Source organism: Hemiscyllium ocellatum, chromosome 42, assembly GCF_020745735.1.
Source record: "Hemiscyllium ocellatum isolate sHemOce1 chromosome 42, sHemOce1.pat.X.cur, whole genome shotgun sequence".
Taxonomy (NCBI): Eukaryota; Metazoa; Chordata; class Chondrichthyes; order Orectolobiformes; family Hemiscylliidae; genus Hemiscyllium; species Hemiscyllium ocellatum.
In genome coordinates, this window is record NC_083442.1 from 15,150,319 (window position 1) to 15,167,063 (window position 16,745).

Below are 16,745 nucleotides of genomic sequence, written 5' to 3' on the forward strand. Positions count from 1 at the left end.
CAGTTTGGGTCAGCAGGCTCTGGTGGCAAGGCTGAACTGAACTTAGTGCAAGTGCTGCAGAGATTTGGACATCCTCACATTTAGAGAGGGTAAAATGTAGAAGACTCGGCAGGAGCACTTGCTACCTCTCAATTTGACTAATCCAAAGGCACGACAATAGATAACAGATGCAGGAGTAGGCCATTCGGCCCTTCGAGCCAGCACCACCATTCATTATGATCACGGCTGACCACCCTCAATCAGTATCCTGTTCCAGCCTTATCCCCATAACCCTTGACTCCACTATCCTTAAGAGCTCTATCCAACTCTTTATTGAAAGTATCCAGAGACTTGGCCTCCACAGCCCTCTGGGGCAGAGCATTCCATACACCCACCACTCTCTGGGTGAAGAAGTTTTTCTTCAACTCTGTTCTAAGTAGCCTTCCCCTTATTTTTAAGCTGTGTCCTCTGGTGTGGGACTCACCCATCAGCAGAAACATGCTTCCTGCCTTCAGATTGTCCAATCCTTTAATAATCTTATATGTCTCAATCAGATCCCCTCTCAGCCTTCTAACCTCAAGCGTATACAAGCCCAGTTGCTCCAATCTTTCAGCGTAAGATAGTTCCGCCATTCCTGGAATTGACCTCACGAACCTACGCTGCACTCCCTCAATAGCCAGAATGTCTTTCCTCAAATTTGGAGACCAGAACTGCACATAATATTCCAGGTATGGTCTCTATACTTGTTTCTATACTCAATCCCTCTTGTTATGAAGGCCAGCATGCTATTAGCTTTCTTCACTACCTGCTGTACCTGCATACTTGCTTTCATTGACTGATGTACAAGAATACCTAGATCTCATTGTACTGCCCCTTTACCTAACTTGACTCCATTTAGGTAGTAATCTGCCTTCCTGTTCTTGCCACCAAAGTGAATAACCACACATTTATCCACATTAAACTGCATCTGCCATGCATCTGTCCATTCACCTAGCCTGCCCAAGTCATGCTATATTCTCCTAACATCCTCCTCACATTTCACACTGTCACCCAACTTTGTGTCATCAGCAAATTTACTAATATTACTTTTAATACCTTCATCTATATCATTAATATACATTGTAAAAAGCTGCCGTCCCAGCACTCATCCTTGCGGCACGCCACTGGTCACCTTGCCATTCTGAAAGAGAGCCGTTATCACTATCTTTGCTTCCTGTCAGCCAACCAACTTTCAATCCATGTCAGTATTTTGCCCCTAATACCATGTGCCCTAATTTTGCTCACTAACCTCCTATGTGGAACTTTATCAAAGGCTTTCTGAAAGTCCAGGTACACTACATCCACTGGATCTCCCTTGTCCATTTTCAGAGTTACATCCTCAAAAAAATTCTAGAAGATTAGTCAAGCATGATTTCCCCTTCATAAATCCATGCTGACTCTGACTTATCCTGTTACTGCTATCCAGATGTGTCGTAATTTCATCCTTTATAATAGATTCCAGCATCTTTCCCACCACTGAGGTCAGACTAACTGGTCTATAATTCTCTGTTTTCTCTCTCCCTCCTTTCTTAAAAAGTGGGACAATATTAGCCAACCTCCAATCCGCAGGAACTGATCCTGAATCCATAGATCATTGGAAAATGATCACCAATGCATCCACGATTTCTCGAGCCAACTCCTTCAGTACCCTGGGATGTAGACCATCAGGCCCCGGGGACTTATCAACCTTCAGACCTAACAGTCTCTCCAACACCATTTCCTGCCTAATATAAATTCCCTTCAGTTCAGGTCCTTCAGCCACTATTACATCTGGGAGATTGCTTGTGTCTTCCCCAGTGAAGACAGATCTAAAGTATCAATTCAACTCTCCTGCCATTTCTTTGTTCCCTATTATCAATTTATCCGTTTCTCTGTCTTCAAGGGCCCAATTTTAGTCTTTGCCATTTTTTTTCTTTTCACATACCTAAAAAAGCCTTTACTATTCTCCTTTATATTTTTGGCCAGTTTACCTTCGTACCTTAGTTTTTTTCCTTGCGTATTTCCTTTTTAGTTATCCTCTTTAAAAACTTCCCAGTCTTCCGATTTCCCACTCACCTTTACTATGTTATACTTTTTCCCTTTTGTTGTTACATGGTCCTTAACTTCTGTCGTCAGCCACAGCCACCCCTGCCTCCCCTTAGGATCTTTCTTCCTTTTGGGAATGAACTGATCCTGCATCTTCTGCATTATACCCAGAAATACCTGCCATTGTTCCTCCACTGTCATCCCTGCCAAGGTATTGCACCATTGAACTTTGGCCAGCTCCTCCCTCATAGCTCCATAGTTCCCTTTATTCAACTGAAATGTTGTCACTTCTGATTGTACCCTCTCCCTTTCAAACTGCAGATTGAAACTTATTGCACTTAGATTTCCAAAAGGCATTTGATAAGGTGCCACATCGAAGGATATGGGAAATTCCCGGTGGAGCAGGTAACATACTAGCCTGGATAGAAGACCGGCTGGATAACAAGAAACAGAAAGAAGATTTCACTCGATTATTTTCTGGTTTCAGATTAACACATTTTACACTACCGGGATCAGTTCGGGGAACTCAACCTTTTTATAATTTACATGAATGATGTCAATGAAGAAGTAAAAGGTACGGTTCCTAAAATTGCAGATGATACAAAGATAGGAAGGAAAGGAAGTGAGAAGTGGACGTAAAGAGTCTGTTCAAAACAATAGGCACAGATCTGGAAAACGAGGAATAACATTGAAAAATGTGAAGCTGTCAATTTTGGCAGAAAAATTGAAAAAGCATATTGTCTGAATGCTGAGATTATACAGCCTTGAGATGCAGAGGGATTTGGGTGTCCTAAAAAAATATGGGTTAGTATACAGATGGTGCATCTATTTAGGAAAGCTAATAGAATGGCAGAATAGCATTGTTTATTGCAAGGGAAATCAAGTACAAATGTAGAAGGTTATGCATCAGTTATACAGGCGCTAGTCAGACTACACCTCAAGTACTCCAAATGCCTGAAAAAGCATTCAGAGAAAAGTTTACTAGACTAATACCTGGAATAAGCAGCCTGTCTTATGACTAAACTAATTCAGACTACATCTCAAGTACTCCAAATGCCTGAAAAGGCATTCAGAGAAAAGTTTACTAGACTAATACCTGAAATAGGCAGCCTGTCTTATGAGTAAAGGTTTTCCAGGCAAGGCCTGGAGTTTATAGCAAAAGGTCGCTTGATTTGAAATATATAAAATCTTGAGGGGGCCCTGACAAGGGGGAGAGGAATTTAATCTCATGGGAGACTCTTGAACACAGAGTCTCTATTCAAATTGAACACATAGTCACTTTAAAAATTAGGGATTAGCCATTTAAAGCAATGAGGAAAACATTTTCTTTCAGAGGGTTGAGTGTCTATGGAACTCTTTTCCCGAAAAGACAGCTTTCCGAACATTTTAAGGCAATGTTGGATAAGCAAGGGGTGAAAGGTTACTGAGGTTAGGCAGTTTTCAGTCAGAAATGATCTTACTTAAATGACAGAACTGCCTTGGGGGAACAAGATAGCCTATTCCTGCTCCTAATTCACAAGTTTAAACAACAGGGATGGTGTCAGGCAATGTCAGGAACGGAGACATGGGCAGTCTTAGAGATAACACAAGTGTGTGGCTGAAAATTAATTTCACAGTCAAGAACAACACAAAAGCTGGTCAAACAGTCTGGGTCATTCTCAAACAGTTGCTATGGAGATCGATGGAGTCAGTAACTAGGGAACAGGGCTCATGGCAGTGAATGAGCGCGCTCTAACTCTGCTCGTCTTAATATTTAATTGGAGGAACGTACCGACTGATATTTTGTACTGGATGATCAAACTATTTATCAACAATTAACTATTTGAAAGAGAGTGACAGTGTGGGAGACCTGCGTGTTGTTCAAATACAAGTGGAAACTAATATTATGCTTTCAGATAATGTCACTGAAGAGCAAATAATGCAAGAGACACAAAATAGGGAATTATAGACCAGTTGGCATCATGACAGCAGCACTGGAAAGTCCAGCATCTATTATGAGACATGTAGAATCAGGGAACTTGACAATCATGGCATGGTTCACTCAACACAGCATATCATAGTTGACAAATCTGCTAAGTGGGAGAGTAAACCATGGGGAAATCCAGTGCATTTGGATTTTCAAAAAGAATTAGATGAAAGGGTCACACAAGAAGCTATTGTAAAAAATGCTTATGGGTCATGTGGTAACATTATCAAGGAATGAGATGACTCATAGGCAGAAGAGAATAGAATGGCAGATTGGAGTTTCTTAAATTTGTTCAGGGAATGACCCATCCCCAAGTTCTCTCACGAAAGGTGAGCTTCGAGCAAGCTCCCCTCAGAGCCACACAATCCTGAATTAGAACAACATGGTTGTTTCTTCACTGCTACTGATGAAACTTCCTTTATAAAAGCACCTACACCACACGGACTATAGCAGCACATCACTTCTGCAGAATATTTAGGGACGGGTGATAAATGCTGACCTGCCAGTAGTGCCTGCATCCTGTGAAAGAAAAGGAAGTCCGAAACAAGTCCAAAGAGAACAATAAAACCACGGGCAGTGGTCATTTCTCTGTAATTGTCGATTATTGGATTTACTGAATTACTGACAATAGATTTACTGAAATCTAAAAATTACAACAGTAAAACATAGAATATTCCAGCGCAGTACAGGCCCTTTGGCCCTCGATGTTACATCGACCTGTGAAATCAATCTGAAGCACATCTAACCTACACTATTCATTATCATCCATATATGTATCCAATGACCATTTAAATGCACTTAAAGTTGGCGAGTCCACTACTGTTGCAGGCAGTGCTTTCCACACCCTTACTACTGAGTAAAGAACCTACCTCGGACATCTGTCCTATATCTATCACCCCTCAATTTAAAGTTATGCCCCCTCATGCTAACCATCACCATCAGAGGAAAAAGACTCCAACTGTCCACCCTATCTCACCCTCCGATTATCTTATATGTCTCATTAAGTCACCTCTTAACCACCTCCCTAACGAAACAGCCTCAAATCCCTCAGCCTTTCCTCATAAGACCTTCCCTCCACACCAGGTAAAAACAATGACTGCAGATGCTGGAAACCAGATTCCGGAATAGCGTGGTGCTGGAAAAGCACAGCAGTTCAGGCAGCATCCGAGGAGCAGGAAAATCAATGTTTCGGGCAAAAGCCCTTCATTAGGAATACAGGCAGAGTGCCTGAAGGGTGGAGAGACAAATGAGAGGAGGGCCTCCGCACCAGGCAACCTTCCCTCCTACTAAATCTCCTCTTTCCAATACTTCCACATCCTTCCTATAATGCAGTGACCAGGACTGTACGCAATACACCAAGTGCGGCCACATCAGAGCTTTGTACAGCTGTAGCATAACCTCATGGCTCCAAAACTCAATCCCTCTACCAATGAAAGTTAATACACTATATGCATTCTTAACAACTTTACCAATCTGGATGTCAACTTTCACGGATTATGCACATGGACACTGATATCTCTCTGTTCATCTACATCACCAAGAATCTTACTATTAGCCCAGGACTCTCTATTCCCGTTACTCCTTCCAAAGTGAATCACCTCACACTTTTCCACATTAAACTCCATTTGCCACCTCTCAGCCCAGCACTGCAGCTTATCTATGTTCCTCTGTAACCTGCAGCATCCTTCCGCACTATCCACAACTCCACCGACCTTAGTGTAATCCGCAAATTTACTAACCCATCCTTCTACGCGCTCATTCAGGTCATTTATAAAAATGACAAACAGCAGTGGCCCCAAAACAGATCCTTGCGGTACATCACTAGTAATTGAACTCCAGGATGAACATTTCCCATGAACATTTCCCATCAACCACCACCCTCTGCCTTCTTTCAGCGAGCCAATGTCTGATCCAAACCGCTAAATCACCCTCAATTCCATGCCTTTGTATTTAGTGCAATAGCCTACCATGGGGAACCTTATCAAACACCTTACTGAAATCAATATACACCACATCAACCGCTTACCCTCATCCACCTGTTTGGTCACCATCTCAAAGAACTCAGTAAGGTTTGTGAGGCACGATCTACCCTTCACAAAACTGTGCTGACTATTCCTAATCGAATTATTCCTCTCTGGACAATTTTAAATCCTCTCTCTTATAATCCTTTCCAACACTTTACCCACAACTGAAGTAAAGCTCACTGGTCTATAATTACCAGGGTTGTCTCTACTCCCCTTCTTGAACAAGGGAACAACATTTGCAGTTGTTCTGGCACTATTCCTGTAGACAATGACAACATAAAGATCAAAGCCAAAGATTCTGCAATGTCCTCCCTGGCTTCCCAGAGAAACCTAGGATAAATCCCATCAGGCCTGGGGATTTATCTATTTTCACACTTTCCAGAATTGCTAACACCTTCTCCTTATGAACCTCAATCCCGTCTAGTCTAATAGCTGGATCTCAGTATTCTCCTCGACAATGTTGTCTTTCTCGTGTGTGAATACTGAAGAAAAATATTTATTTAGCACCTCTCCTATCTCATTGGACTCCACACATAACATCTCACTACTGTCCTTGACTGGTCCTAATCTTACTCTAGTCATTCTTTCATTCCTGATATACTGATAGAAAGCTTTAAGGTTTTCCTTGATCCTACCTGCCGAAGTCTTCTCATGTCCCCTCCTGGCTCTTTTTAGCTCTCTCTTTAGGTCTTTCCTGGCTAACTTGTATCTCTCAACCGCCCTAACTGAGCCTTCACGTCTCATCCGAACATAAACCTCCATCTTCCTCTTGACAAGAGATTCAACTTCTTTAGTAAACCACGGTTCCCTTGCTCGCCTACTTTGTCTCACAGGTACACACTTATAAAGGACACACAGTAGCTGTTCCTTAAACAAGTTCCACATTTCATTGTGCCCATCCCCTGCAATTTCCTCTCCCATCCTATGCATCCTAAATCTTGCTTAATCGACTCATAAGTGCATTTCCCCCAGCTATAACTCTTTCCATCAGTAAAGTAAACGGAACCGAATTGTGGTCACTATCACCAAAGTGCTCACTGAGCTCCAAATCGAACACCTGACCGGGTTCATTACCCAGTACCAAATCCAATGTGGCCTTGCCTCTTGTTGGTTTGTCCACATACTGTGTCACGAAACCCTCCTGCACACAACGGACAAAAAAATGACCCATCTATAGTACCCAACTATAGCATTTCCAGTCAACATTTGGAAAGTTAAAGGCCCCTATAACAACGACCCTGCCAATTTCACTCCTATCCAGAATCATCTTTGATATCCTTTCCTTTACATCTCTAGAACTTTTTAGAGGTCTATAGAAAACTCCGAAAAGGTTGACCTCAGCAGACAAGTCCTTATCAAAGTCCTTTCTGTCACCATAGTATTGTCCTTGACCAACAATGCCACACCTCCCCTTCTTTTACCACCATCTAAACCCCAGAACCTGCAACAACCATTCCTGTCCCTGCTCTACTCATGTCTCCAAAATGGCTACAACATCAAAGTCCCAAGTACTAGCCTGTGCCGCAAGTTCACCTACCTTATTCTGGATGCTCCTGGCATTGAAGCAGACACACTTCAATCCAACTTTCTGTCTGCTGGTACAATCCAGCGATCTTGAAACCTTATTTCTGACCTCACTACCCTCAACCTCCTGTACACTGGAGCTATATTTAGGTTCCCACGCCCCCGCTGAATTAGTTTAAACCCTTCCAAGGTGCATTAGCAGTAGTAGGTCTTTCACAGAACAAAGAACAGTACAGGCCCTTTGGCCCTTGATGTTGTGCCATTCTTTTATCCTACTCCAAGATCAAGCTAACCTACATACCCTACATTTTACTATCATCCATGTGCCTATCCAAGAGTCGCTTAAATGTCCCTAATGTATCTGACCCTACCACCACTGCAGGCAGTGCATTCCAAGCACCCACCACTCTCTGTGTAAAGAACCTACCTCTGACATCTCCCCTCAGCCTTTCTCCAATCACCTTAAAATTATGCCCACTTATGATAGCCATTTCCACCCTGGAAAAAAGTCTTCTATCTATGCCTCTCATCACCTTGTACACCTTTATCAAGTCACCTCTCATCCTTCTTCACTCCAATGAGAAAAGCCCTAGCTGCCTCAACCTTTCTTCATAAGACACACCCTCCAGTCCAGGCAGCACCCTGGTAAATCTCCTCTGCACCCTCTCTAAAGCTTCCACATCCTTCCTATAATGAGGCGATTAGACTTGAACACAATATTCCAAGTGTGGTCTGACCAGGGCTGTATAGAGCTGCAGCATAACCTTGCGGCTCTTAAACTCAATCCCCTTGCTAATGAAAGCCAACACACCATGCACCTTCTTAACAATCCTATCAACTTGGTGGCAACTTAGAAGGATCTGTTGACATGGAACCTAAGATCCCTCTGTTCCTCCATAATGCCAGGAATCCTGCCTTTAACCCTGTATTCAGCATTCAAATTCCACTTCCCAAAATTAATCACTTTACACTTCTCCAGATTCAACACCATCTGCCACTTCTCAGCCCAGCTCTGCATCCTGTCAATGACCCATTGCAATCTACAACAGCCCTCTGCATTATCACCCCACCAACCTTCACATCATCGGCAAACTTACCAACCCACTCTTCCACTTCTTCAATCTCATCCAAATCATTTATGAAAATCACAAAGCAGAGATCCCTGTGGAACATCACTGGTCACTGAACTCGAGGCCGAACACTTTCCATCTACTAGAGTCATAGAGATGAACAGCATGGAAACAGACCCTTCGTCCAACCCGTCCATGCCAACCAGATATCCCAACCCAATCTAGGCCCACCTGCCAGCACCTGGCCAATATCCCTCCAAACCCTTCCTATTCATATACCCAGCTCATTCCATACACATATCACCCCCTGCATGAAAAAGTTGCCCCTTCGGTCTCTTTTATATCTTTCCTCTCTCACCCTAAACCTATGCCCTTCCTATGCCCCCCCCCATCCTAGACTTTGTCGATTTATCCTATCAATGCCCCTTATGATTCTATAGACCTCTATAAGGTCACCCCTTAGCCTCCGACGCTACAGGGAAAACAGCCCCAGCCTGTTCAGCCTCTCTCTATAACTCAAACCCTCCAAACCTGGCAACATCCTTGTAAATCTTTTCTGAACCCTTTCAAGTTTCACAACATCTTTCCGATAGGAAGGAGACCAGAACTGCATGCAATATTCCAACAGTGGGCTAACCAATGTCCTGTACAGCTGCAACATGACCTCTCAACTCCTGTACTCAATACTTTGACCAATAAAGGAAAGCATACCAAACGTCGTCTTCACTATCCTATCTACCTGCGACTCCACTTTCAAGGAGCTATGAACCTGCACTCCAAGGTCTCTTTGTTCAGCAACACTCCCTAGGACCTTACCATTAAGTGTACAAGTCCTGCTAAGATTTGCTTTCCCAAATGCATACCTCACATTTATCTGAATTATACTCCATCTGCCACTCCTCAGCCCATTGGTCCATCTGGTCCAGGTCCCATTGTACTCTGAGGTAACCTTCTTTGCTGTCCACTACATTTCCAATTTTGGTGTCAACAGCAAACTTACTAACTGTACCTCTTATGCCCACATCCAAATCATTTATGTAAATGATGAAAAGTAGTGGACCCAACACTGATCCTTGTGGCACTCCACCGGTCACAGGCCTCCAGTCTGAAAAACAACCCTCCACCACCACCCTGTCTTCTACTTTTGAGCCAGTTCTGTATCCAAATGGCTAGTTCTCCCTGTATTCCATGAGATCTAACCTTGCTAATCAGTCTCCCATGGGGAACCTTGTCGAACGCCTTACTGAAGTCCATATAGATCACAATCTACTGCTCTGCCCTCATCAATCCTCTTTGTTACTTCTTCAAAAAACTCAATCAAGTATGTGAGACATCATTTCTCATGCACAAAGCCATGTTGACTATCTTTAATCAATACTTGCCTTTCCAAATACATGTACATCCTGTCCCTCAGGATTCCCTCCAACAAACTGCCCACCACCGAGGTCAGGCTCACTGATGTATAATTCCCTGGCTTGTCCTTACCACCTTTCTTAAACAGTGGCACCACGTTAGCCAAGCTCCAGTCTTCTGGCACCTCATCTGTGACTACAACCCTCTGTCTTCTATGGGCTAATTAATTCTGTATCCAGAAAGCCAAATTTCCCTGTATCCCATGCCTCCTTACTTTCTGAATGAGCCTCCATAGGGAACCTTATCAAACACCTTGGTGATATTCATAATCACCACATCGACTGCTCTACCTTCATCAATGTGTTATGTCACATCCTCAAAGAATTCAATAAGGCTTGTGAGACATAACATTGAACAAGGAAATAACATTTGCCACTCTCCAATTATTTGAGACTACTCCAGTAGACAGTGCTGACGCAAAGATCATCGCTAAAGATGCGGTAATCTCTTCCCTCATGTCCCAAAGTAACCTTGGGTATATCACGTCTGGCCCAGGGGACTTATCTATTCTCATGTTTTTCAAAGTTGCCAGCCCATCCTCCTTCTTAACATCAACTCTTTTTGAGCATATCAACCTTTTTCAGGCCATCCTTACATAAGACAAGGTCCCTTTCATTAGTGAATATTGAAGCAAAGTATTCAAGACTCGGGAGTAGGTCATCAGCCCCCTTGGTCTGTTCCTCAACTTCTTTGGCTTCATAACCATTAATCCCACTACTAAACCATAGTTGACTTAGTTTTGGTCTGAAATTTGCATTTATCCTCAGCCTTGACAGATATTTTAGAGAGAGGGTATGGGAATGGGTTCCAGATTTTACTAACTCCGAGCAGATTAGCCGCACCATCACAGGAAGGAATTTCTATTAGATCCTTTAATTATGATCAAGGATACACTTATAGTGCCCTTAATTGTCTATATTCAAGGCAATCAAGATGGTGCAAGGCTGTCATTGAACCCTTTTAGGTCCAACATTATTCTAGCGAATCTGTCCTGCATTCTTTCCAAGGCCAATATTTCCTTCCTTACAGACGATGCCCTGGATAATGTAATGGCCATCGATTGAGATTAACATATGCTTTCACAGGTCGTGACTGTCACTGGCTGGGACAGTAATTACTGCCCATCCCCAACTGTCCTTGAAACAGTGGGGAGGAGCCTCCCAAAGTGCTATTAGGGAGGACGATCCATGACTTTGATCCAGCAACAGGAGAAACTGGCAAATATTCCCAAATCAGGATGGCGTGGGGCTTGGAGGGGAGCTTGCAGGACTCCCTTTCGCATTCCTCAGGAATAGATTCAAATGAACACTATCCACATTTTTGCACCCACCCCACCCCAGGAAAGGATAGTATTCCCTTTTGCATTCCTCAGGAATAGATTCAAATGAACACTATCCACATTTTTGCCCCCACCCCACCCCTCCTGAAATATCCTATGAGGTTCAGTTTTGTGATTGGCAATGCACCCTTACCTTAGCCAGCGGAAACTCTTCTTGTAGTGCATACAGGTACCAAACTCAGGCAGGGGCTTCCCATACTGAATAACAGGTCCGGCTGGCTGTCTCTTCCGACGTCGATGAACTGCATTATTAGCATCTTCAGTGATAGATTAGAACAGAAAACTGATTACTGCACATTCTTGAAGTGACAGATACTCAGAATTACAAACTATGAAAGCAGAGCAAGGGAGATTCAGACCTAGAATTTATTGCCCTATCAGAGGCCAAATCTGAACCTCTCCAGACCCTGGTAAACAGCAAGCTCTGTTCCTTTCTTATTAGGTTGATGCATCCTTAGTATATCAGATAACAGTCTATTCCTGAATTAAACTTTAAACAGAGGAGCTCCTTGCGGTTAAACTTAACTTAAAATTCCTTTAGGTTATAAACAGAACTGCACAGATTACCCATCTGGGAAGGTCAGCTCTCGTTTCTGAGAGGTGAAGATTGACACCTTTAAAATTATGAAGTGTTTAGTAGACTGGACGCAAAAAGAACGATTCTACTTGGGATGAAGGTCATAACTAGAGGATGTTAATTTAAGGTTAACATCAAGAAATCTAAATGAGAAATTGGAAGAAACTTCCTTACTGAGACAGCAGTGAGAATATGGAATTCATTACTACTAAGGGTGGTGGTAAGGATGGGGACAAGAGTTATAAATACATATGGAAAAGAGGGCTTCACTGACAAATGAGTAAAGATAAGGAGTCGGGGAAGTGAACGAGGTTCCAATTGGACACAAGTGCTGTCATGGACTCGTGTGAAATGACCATTTCCGTCCTGAATATTCTGTACAGATTTCTACACCTATACACTGAATCAATGTTATCTCACATCAAGCCTCCTTGGACCCCTGACCCCACGGTTGTCTGTCTAACAAAGACAGTTTCATCATTTTTGAACTCACCAGTTTCATCATTTTTGAACTCACCAGTTTCATCCTGTGATTGGTCATGGATCTGGTAAAACTGTGTAGCTTCCACCATAACACTGAGTTTTACATGACATTGCAAGCAGTTTAACTCCTTGTATCGGCCATAAGAGAGGCCCTAAATAATCAGAGAGAAACAATAAGACTTACGCAGTCAGGCATAGTTAAAGAACTTGTGGAGTGGAAGTCTAAGTCTCTTTCTGAGGAATTCTCAAATCTTTTATTTGGCAAACCAGCGGTTAAAAACAATCCTTAATTTTACAGTGCAAACTTTCAGACCTTTAAAATGATTTGAACAGTTAAAGAATAGTGAACTACGCCATTTGTAGGAATATTAACACCATTCATCTCTCAATTGCTAGACTTTTCAAATCAATTAAAAACTCAGTTCAACTTTAGCAGAGTGAGTAAGATGTGTTCTTAATAATTGATTTGGAATCTTTTTGGTCGCTAGTCCACAATGTGAAGGACAACATCCTGTGTAAAACAGATCAGTCTCTCGGCCTCAGACGCGCAGGGCTCCAATTGGGGACAGCTAAAAGTGGCTGCCTATATATATATATATATATATATGGCTGGTTATTGCTCATGGTATCATTAGTGTTTGGCTTTAGATGCCTAGGTGAACAAGCTTTCTGTTTTCAGTATACCATTAGCTTTAAGCACAGTTCTAATCCAGCAGGAATGCACTGCATCTGAAAGACACTGTCTTCTACTGGTTAACTTGTCAGCAGTGATCGTCTGAAGGAAAAACAGGCATGTGAAAACTGGTGTGAGCCTACATTTACAATATCTTGCATTTATATACAGTCTATTAGTCAAAGGCCCCACAGTGTTATTAAATAAAAATTAACACAAGTCTCACAAGGAGACTTTAGGACTGATGAACAAGAGCTAAGTTAGCGAGGCACATTTTAAGAAGCGAACTAAAAGAAGAGAGCAAGGTAGAAAGACACAGAATTGAGGAGGAGGAAAAGCCAGAGATTCTAAAGACAGGGCCCTCAACAGTGGAGCAATGGGGGGATCCAAGATGGCGGCGACCCAGCAAGACTGAGTCCACAGTGCTCTACCCAAAACTTGGGCAAAGTGGGTTATCCACCCCCACCACACTCACTAAACCATTTATAATAGTTGTTAACCTTAAATAGTTACCTATTAGTACATTTAAATAGTTTAATACTAGCTGGAAAATGAGTAAAGGGAAGGGAACAGGCGGCTCTAAGAAAGCAGGGACCCCTCCCCCACCCTCTCCCTCTTCAGCTGCAACAAAGGTGTCTTCAGCTACTTCAGGAGATTTACCAACGAAGATGAGCTTTGAGGAGATGTTTGCCAGGTAGGAGGCGAAGAGCATTGGCTGCCACAACTTTTAAATCTGCATAATGGATCAGGCCAGGTAAGGGTAGAATGGGCCTACCGGGTCACAGTACGTGGGCCCGGCTCAACCCAGCGCCCACGCCCGGTCCTGTTCCAGCTGCAGAGCTATAGGGAGAGGCAGATGCTCCTGGAAGCCTCAAGAAATCTGGGAAAAGATCTCCAAGCTATGACCCACAAAGGATCCAGGATCATGCTGTTCCAGGACTTCTCCCCAGCTTTGGTCCGAAAGAGGAAGGCATTCGATGAGGCGAAGAAGTGTTTAAGGGACTTAAATATTCAGTACTCCTTACGATATCCAGCGACGCTACGCCTTAGCCACGAAGGATCCATATATAACTTCGGATCACCGGAGAAGGCTAAGGAATTCTTGGACTCTCTTAAATAAACTGTAAGAGATTGTGGACGCTGGTCTGCCTTTCCCATTATTTTGGTTTACATCCCTTCATCTTTTCTTATCTTTCTCCCTATGTGTGTATGTATATATATATATATATGTTGGGGCGTTTGGTTAATGTTGATGGGGAGAGGTGGTTACCTTATTCTATTTTACTTCTGTTTTTAGGAGCGGGGTTGTTTTTCTTTCCCCTGTTATTTTGTGGTATTATATTTAAGTATTACATGTTGAGATTGTAATCTTATAGTTATATATGGTATTAATATTCCCAAATATATTTAGATGTGGGTGTGGGTGGGGGTGGGGTGTTCACTGTTAACTCTAGCTTTATATTATATTTGAATTCTCCTCACTTTATTGAGGAACACCTGGGTCAAGGGTGGGGCACTGGTTGGAAGAAGTTAAGATGGACTGTGGGAGAGGAAGTGACGCTCCCTGGGAACAAGGGAGAAAATCTCCAATTCGGAATGTTTTATATCTTTTATACTTAGAAAGAGTTTTTTGTTATATTGTTTTGAGTGTATCAGAGAGTCTTTACTTTTGTAAATCTTGTGTGCTCCATGCTCGGGATGTTCTAGATAGGGTTTCCCCTCCCGAGGGGTCTCGGATCTGTCCAGATGATTATGGCTGAACAGTCGGTTAAGTGGTGCACTTGGAATGTCAGGGGGAGTAATTCGCCAGTTAAAAGGAAGAAAATATTATCAAATTTTAAGAAGGAGAGAGTTGATATAGCCCTCCTACAGGAGACACACCTGTCGGATAAAGAACACTTAAAATTACGACAGGGCGGATTTGATCAGGCCTTTTTTTCCTCTTTTAATTCAAAAAGCAGGGGAGTCGTTATCCTTGTCCGGAAGAACTTCCCTTTGAAAATTCTAAATCAGATAAAAGACGAATCTGGACGATATATTTTGATTAAAGCCCTCATAAATGGAGAGGAATATGGGATCTTAAATGTGTACTGCCCCCCGGCACACCCCTTTAAATTCATAACGGAAGCTTTTTCAAAACTGATGGCCTTTGGTGCCCGTCATACAATTATAGGGGGAGACTTTAATTGTATTATGGATCCAGAAATAGACAGGATTCCCAAGAGTGCCGCTGGAGTATCTCCCAGATCTAGACAACTGGCGGACCTGAATAAAGAATTAGGATTGGTAGATGTATGGAGATGTCTCCATCCACAGGGTAGAGATTTTTCTTTCTACTCTAATCCACATAAATGTCACACAAGAATTGATATGTTTTTTGCCCCATCGATTTTTCTAAATTCTATAGCAACCTGTAAAATAGGTACTATAGCAATCTCTGACCATGCCGCTGTATACATGGAAACTAAGGTAAAGAACAATGGGACATCCGCTCGGCATTGGCGTATGGACCCCTTCCTGATAAAAGATAGCAAATTTTTAAAGTACTTCTCCCAAGAACTTAAAACTTTTTTAGAAATTAATACTGGTACGGCTAGCAATCCGTCAATGATGTGGGAGACCATCAAAGCTTATGCACGAGGTTTGATCATCTCCTATTCAGCAACCCAGAGGAAAATGAAGGGAGAGCAACAGCGTCTGCTCGAAGCTCGCCTAAAAGCAGCCGAAACAGCATACGCTGATAGACCTTCTATCACAAAATTGCAGAGGATTACAGCTCTTAGGACAGCTTTAAACACCGCGCTTACTCAAACGGCTAAAAGGGAAATATTATTTGCAAAACAAAGATTATATGAATATGGCGACAAACCGGGTAGATACTTAGCATTTCTTGCAAAGAAAAAGAAAGCCCCTCAAACTATTCCGACCATCAAGGAAAGTACAGGTACCCTGACTCATGATCATAAAAAGATCAATGCGACCTTTAAAGAATTTTATTCTGAACTATATAGATCGCAGGATTGTGAAGATAGGATTAGGAGGATGCAGTCATTTTTAAAAAATTTGACCTTCCCGGGCCTGACTCCGGAACAGGAGTCGGCCCTAAATACCCCTTTAACAGTCCAAGAAATACTTGAGGCAATTAGGCAACTTCAGAGCGGAAAAGCACCGGGCCCGGATGGTTTTCAAGCTGAATTCTATAAAGAATTTACAGGAATATTGGTTAACCCACTTATGGATATGTATAATTTTGCGCATAGTCAGGTCTGTCTCCCGCCCACGCTGAAAGAAGCAAATATTTCTCTTATCCTCAAAAAAGGAAAAGACCCAGAAGATTGTGCATCTTACAGACCAATATCCTTACTAAATGTAGACTTTAAAATTCTCTCAAAAATGTTAGCACTAAGACTAGAAAGGGTACTGCCATATATTATAAAGGAGGACCAGACGGGATTTATTAAGGGCCGCAGATCATCCAATAATATCAGAAGGGTCTTGAATATGATCCAAGCCTGTCATCAGGGAAAGATACCAGGAGTAGTAATTTCATTGGATGCGGAAAAGGCATTTGATAGGGTTGAATGGTCATATTTATTTTACACATTGAAAAGGTTTGGCGTTGGACAGGTGTTT

General features: G+C 42.5%; 1 protein-coding gene across 3 annotated transcripts in view; it reads right to left on the reverse strand.

Annotated features, from left to right (window-relative positions):
• The window catches only part of si:dkey-24l11.2 (uncharacterized protein LOC100034462 homolog), a 50,578-nt gene that overhangs the window by 8,840 nt on the left and 24,993 nt on the right, over window positions 1–16,745 (reverse strand). For all 3 annotated transcript variants that reach the window (XM_060853635.1, XM_060853634.1, XM_060853636.1), the window contains exons 8-9: window positions 12,474–12,591; window positions 11,513–11,636 (exon numbers count right to left, since the gene is read on the reverse strand). In XM_060853635.1, coding sequence (XP_060709618.1) covers window positions 11,513–11,636; window positions 12,474–12,591 — 242 coding nt within the window. The remainder of the gene's footprint in view (window positions 1–11,512; window positions 11,637–12,473; window positions 12,592–16,745) is intronic.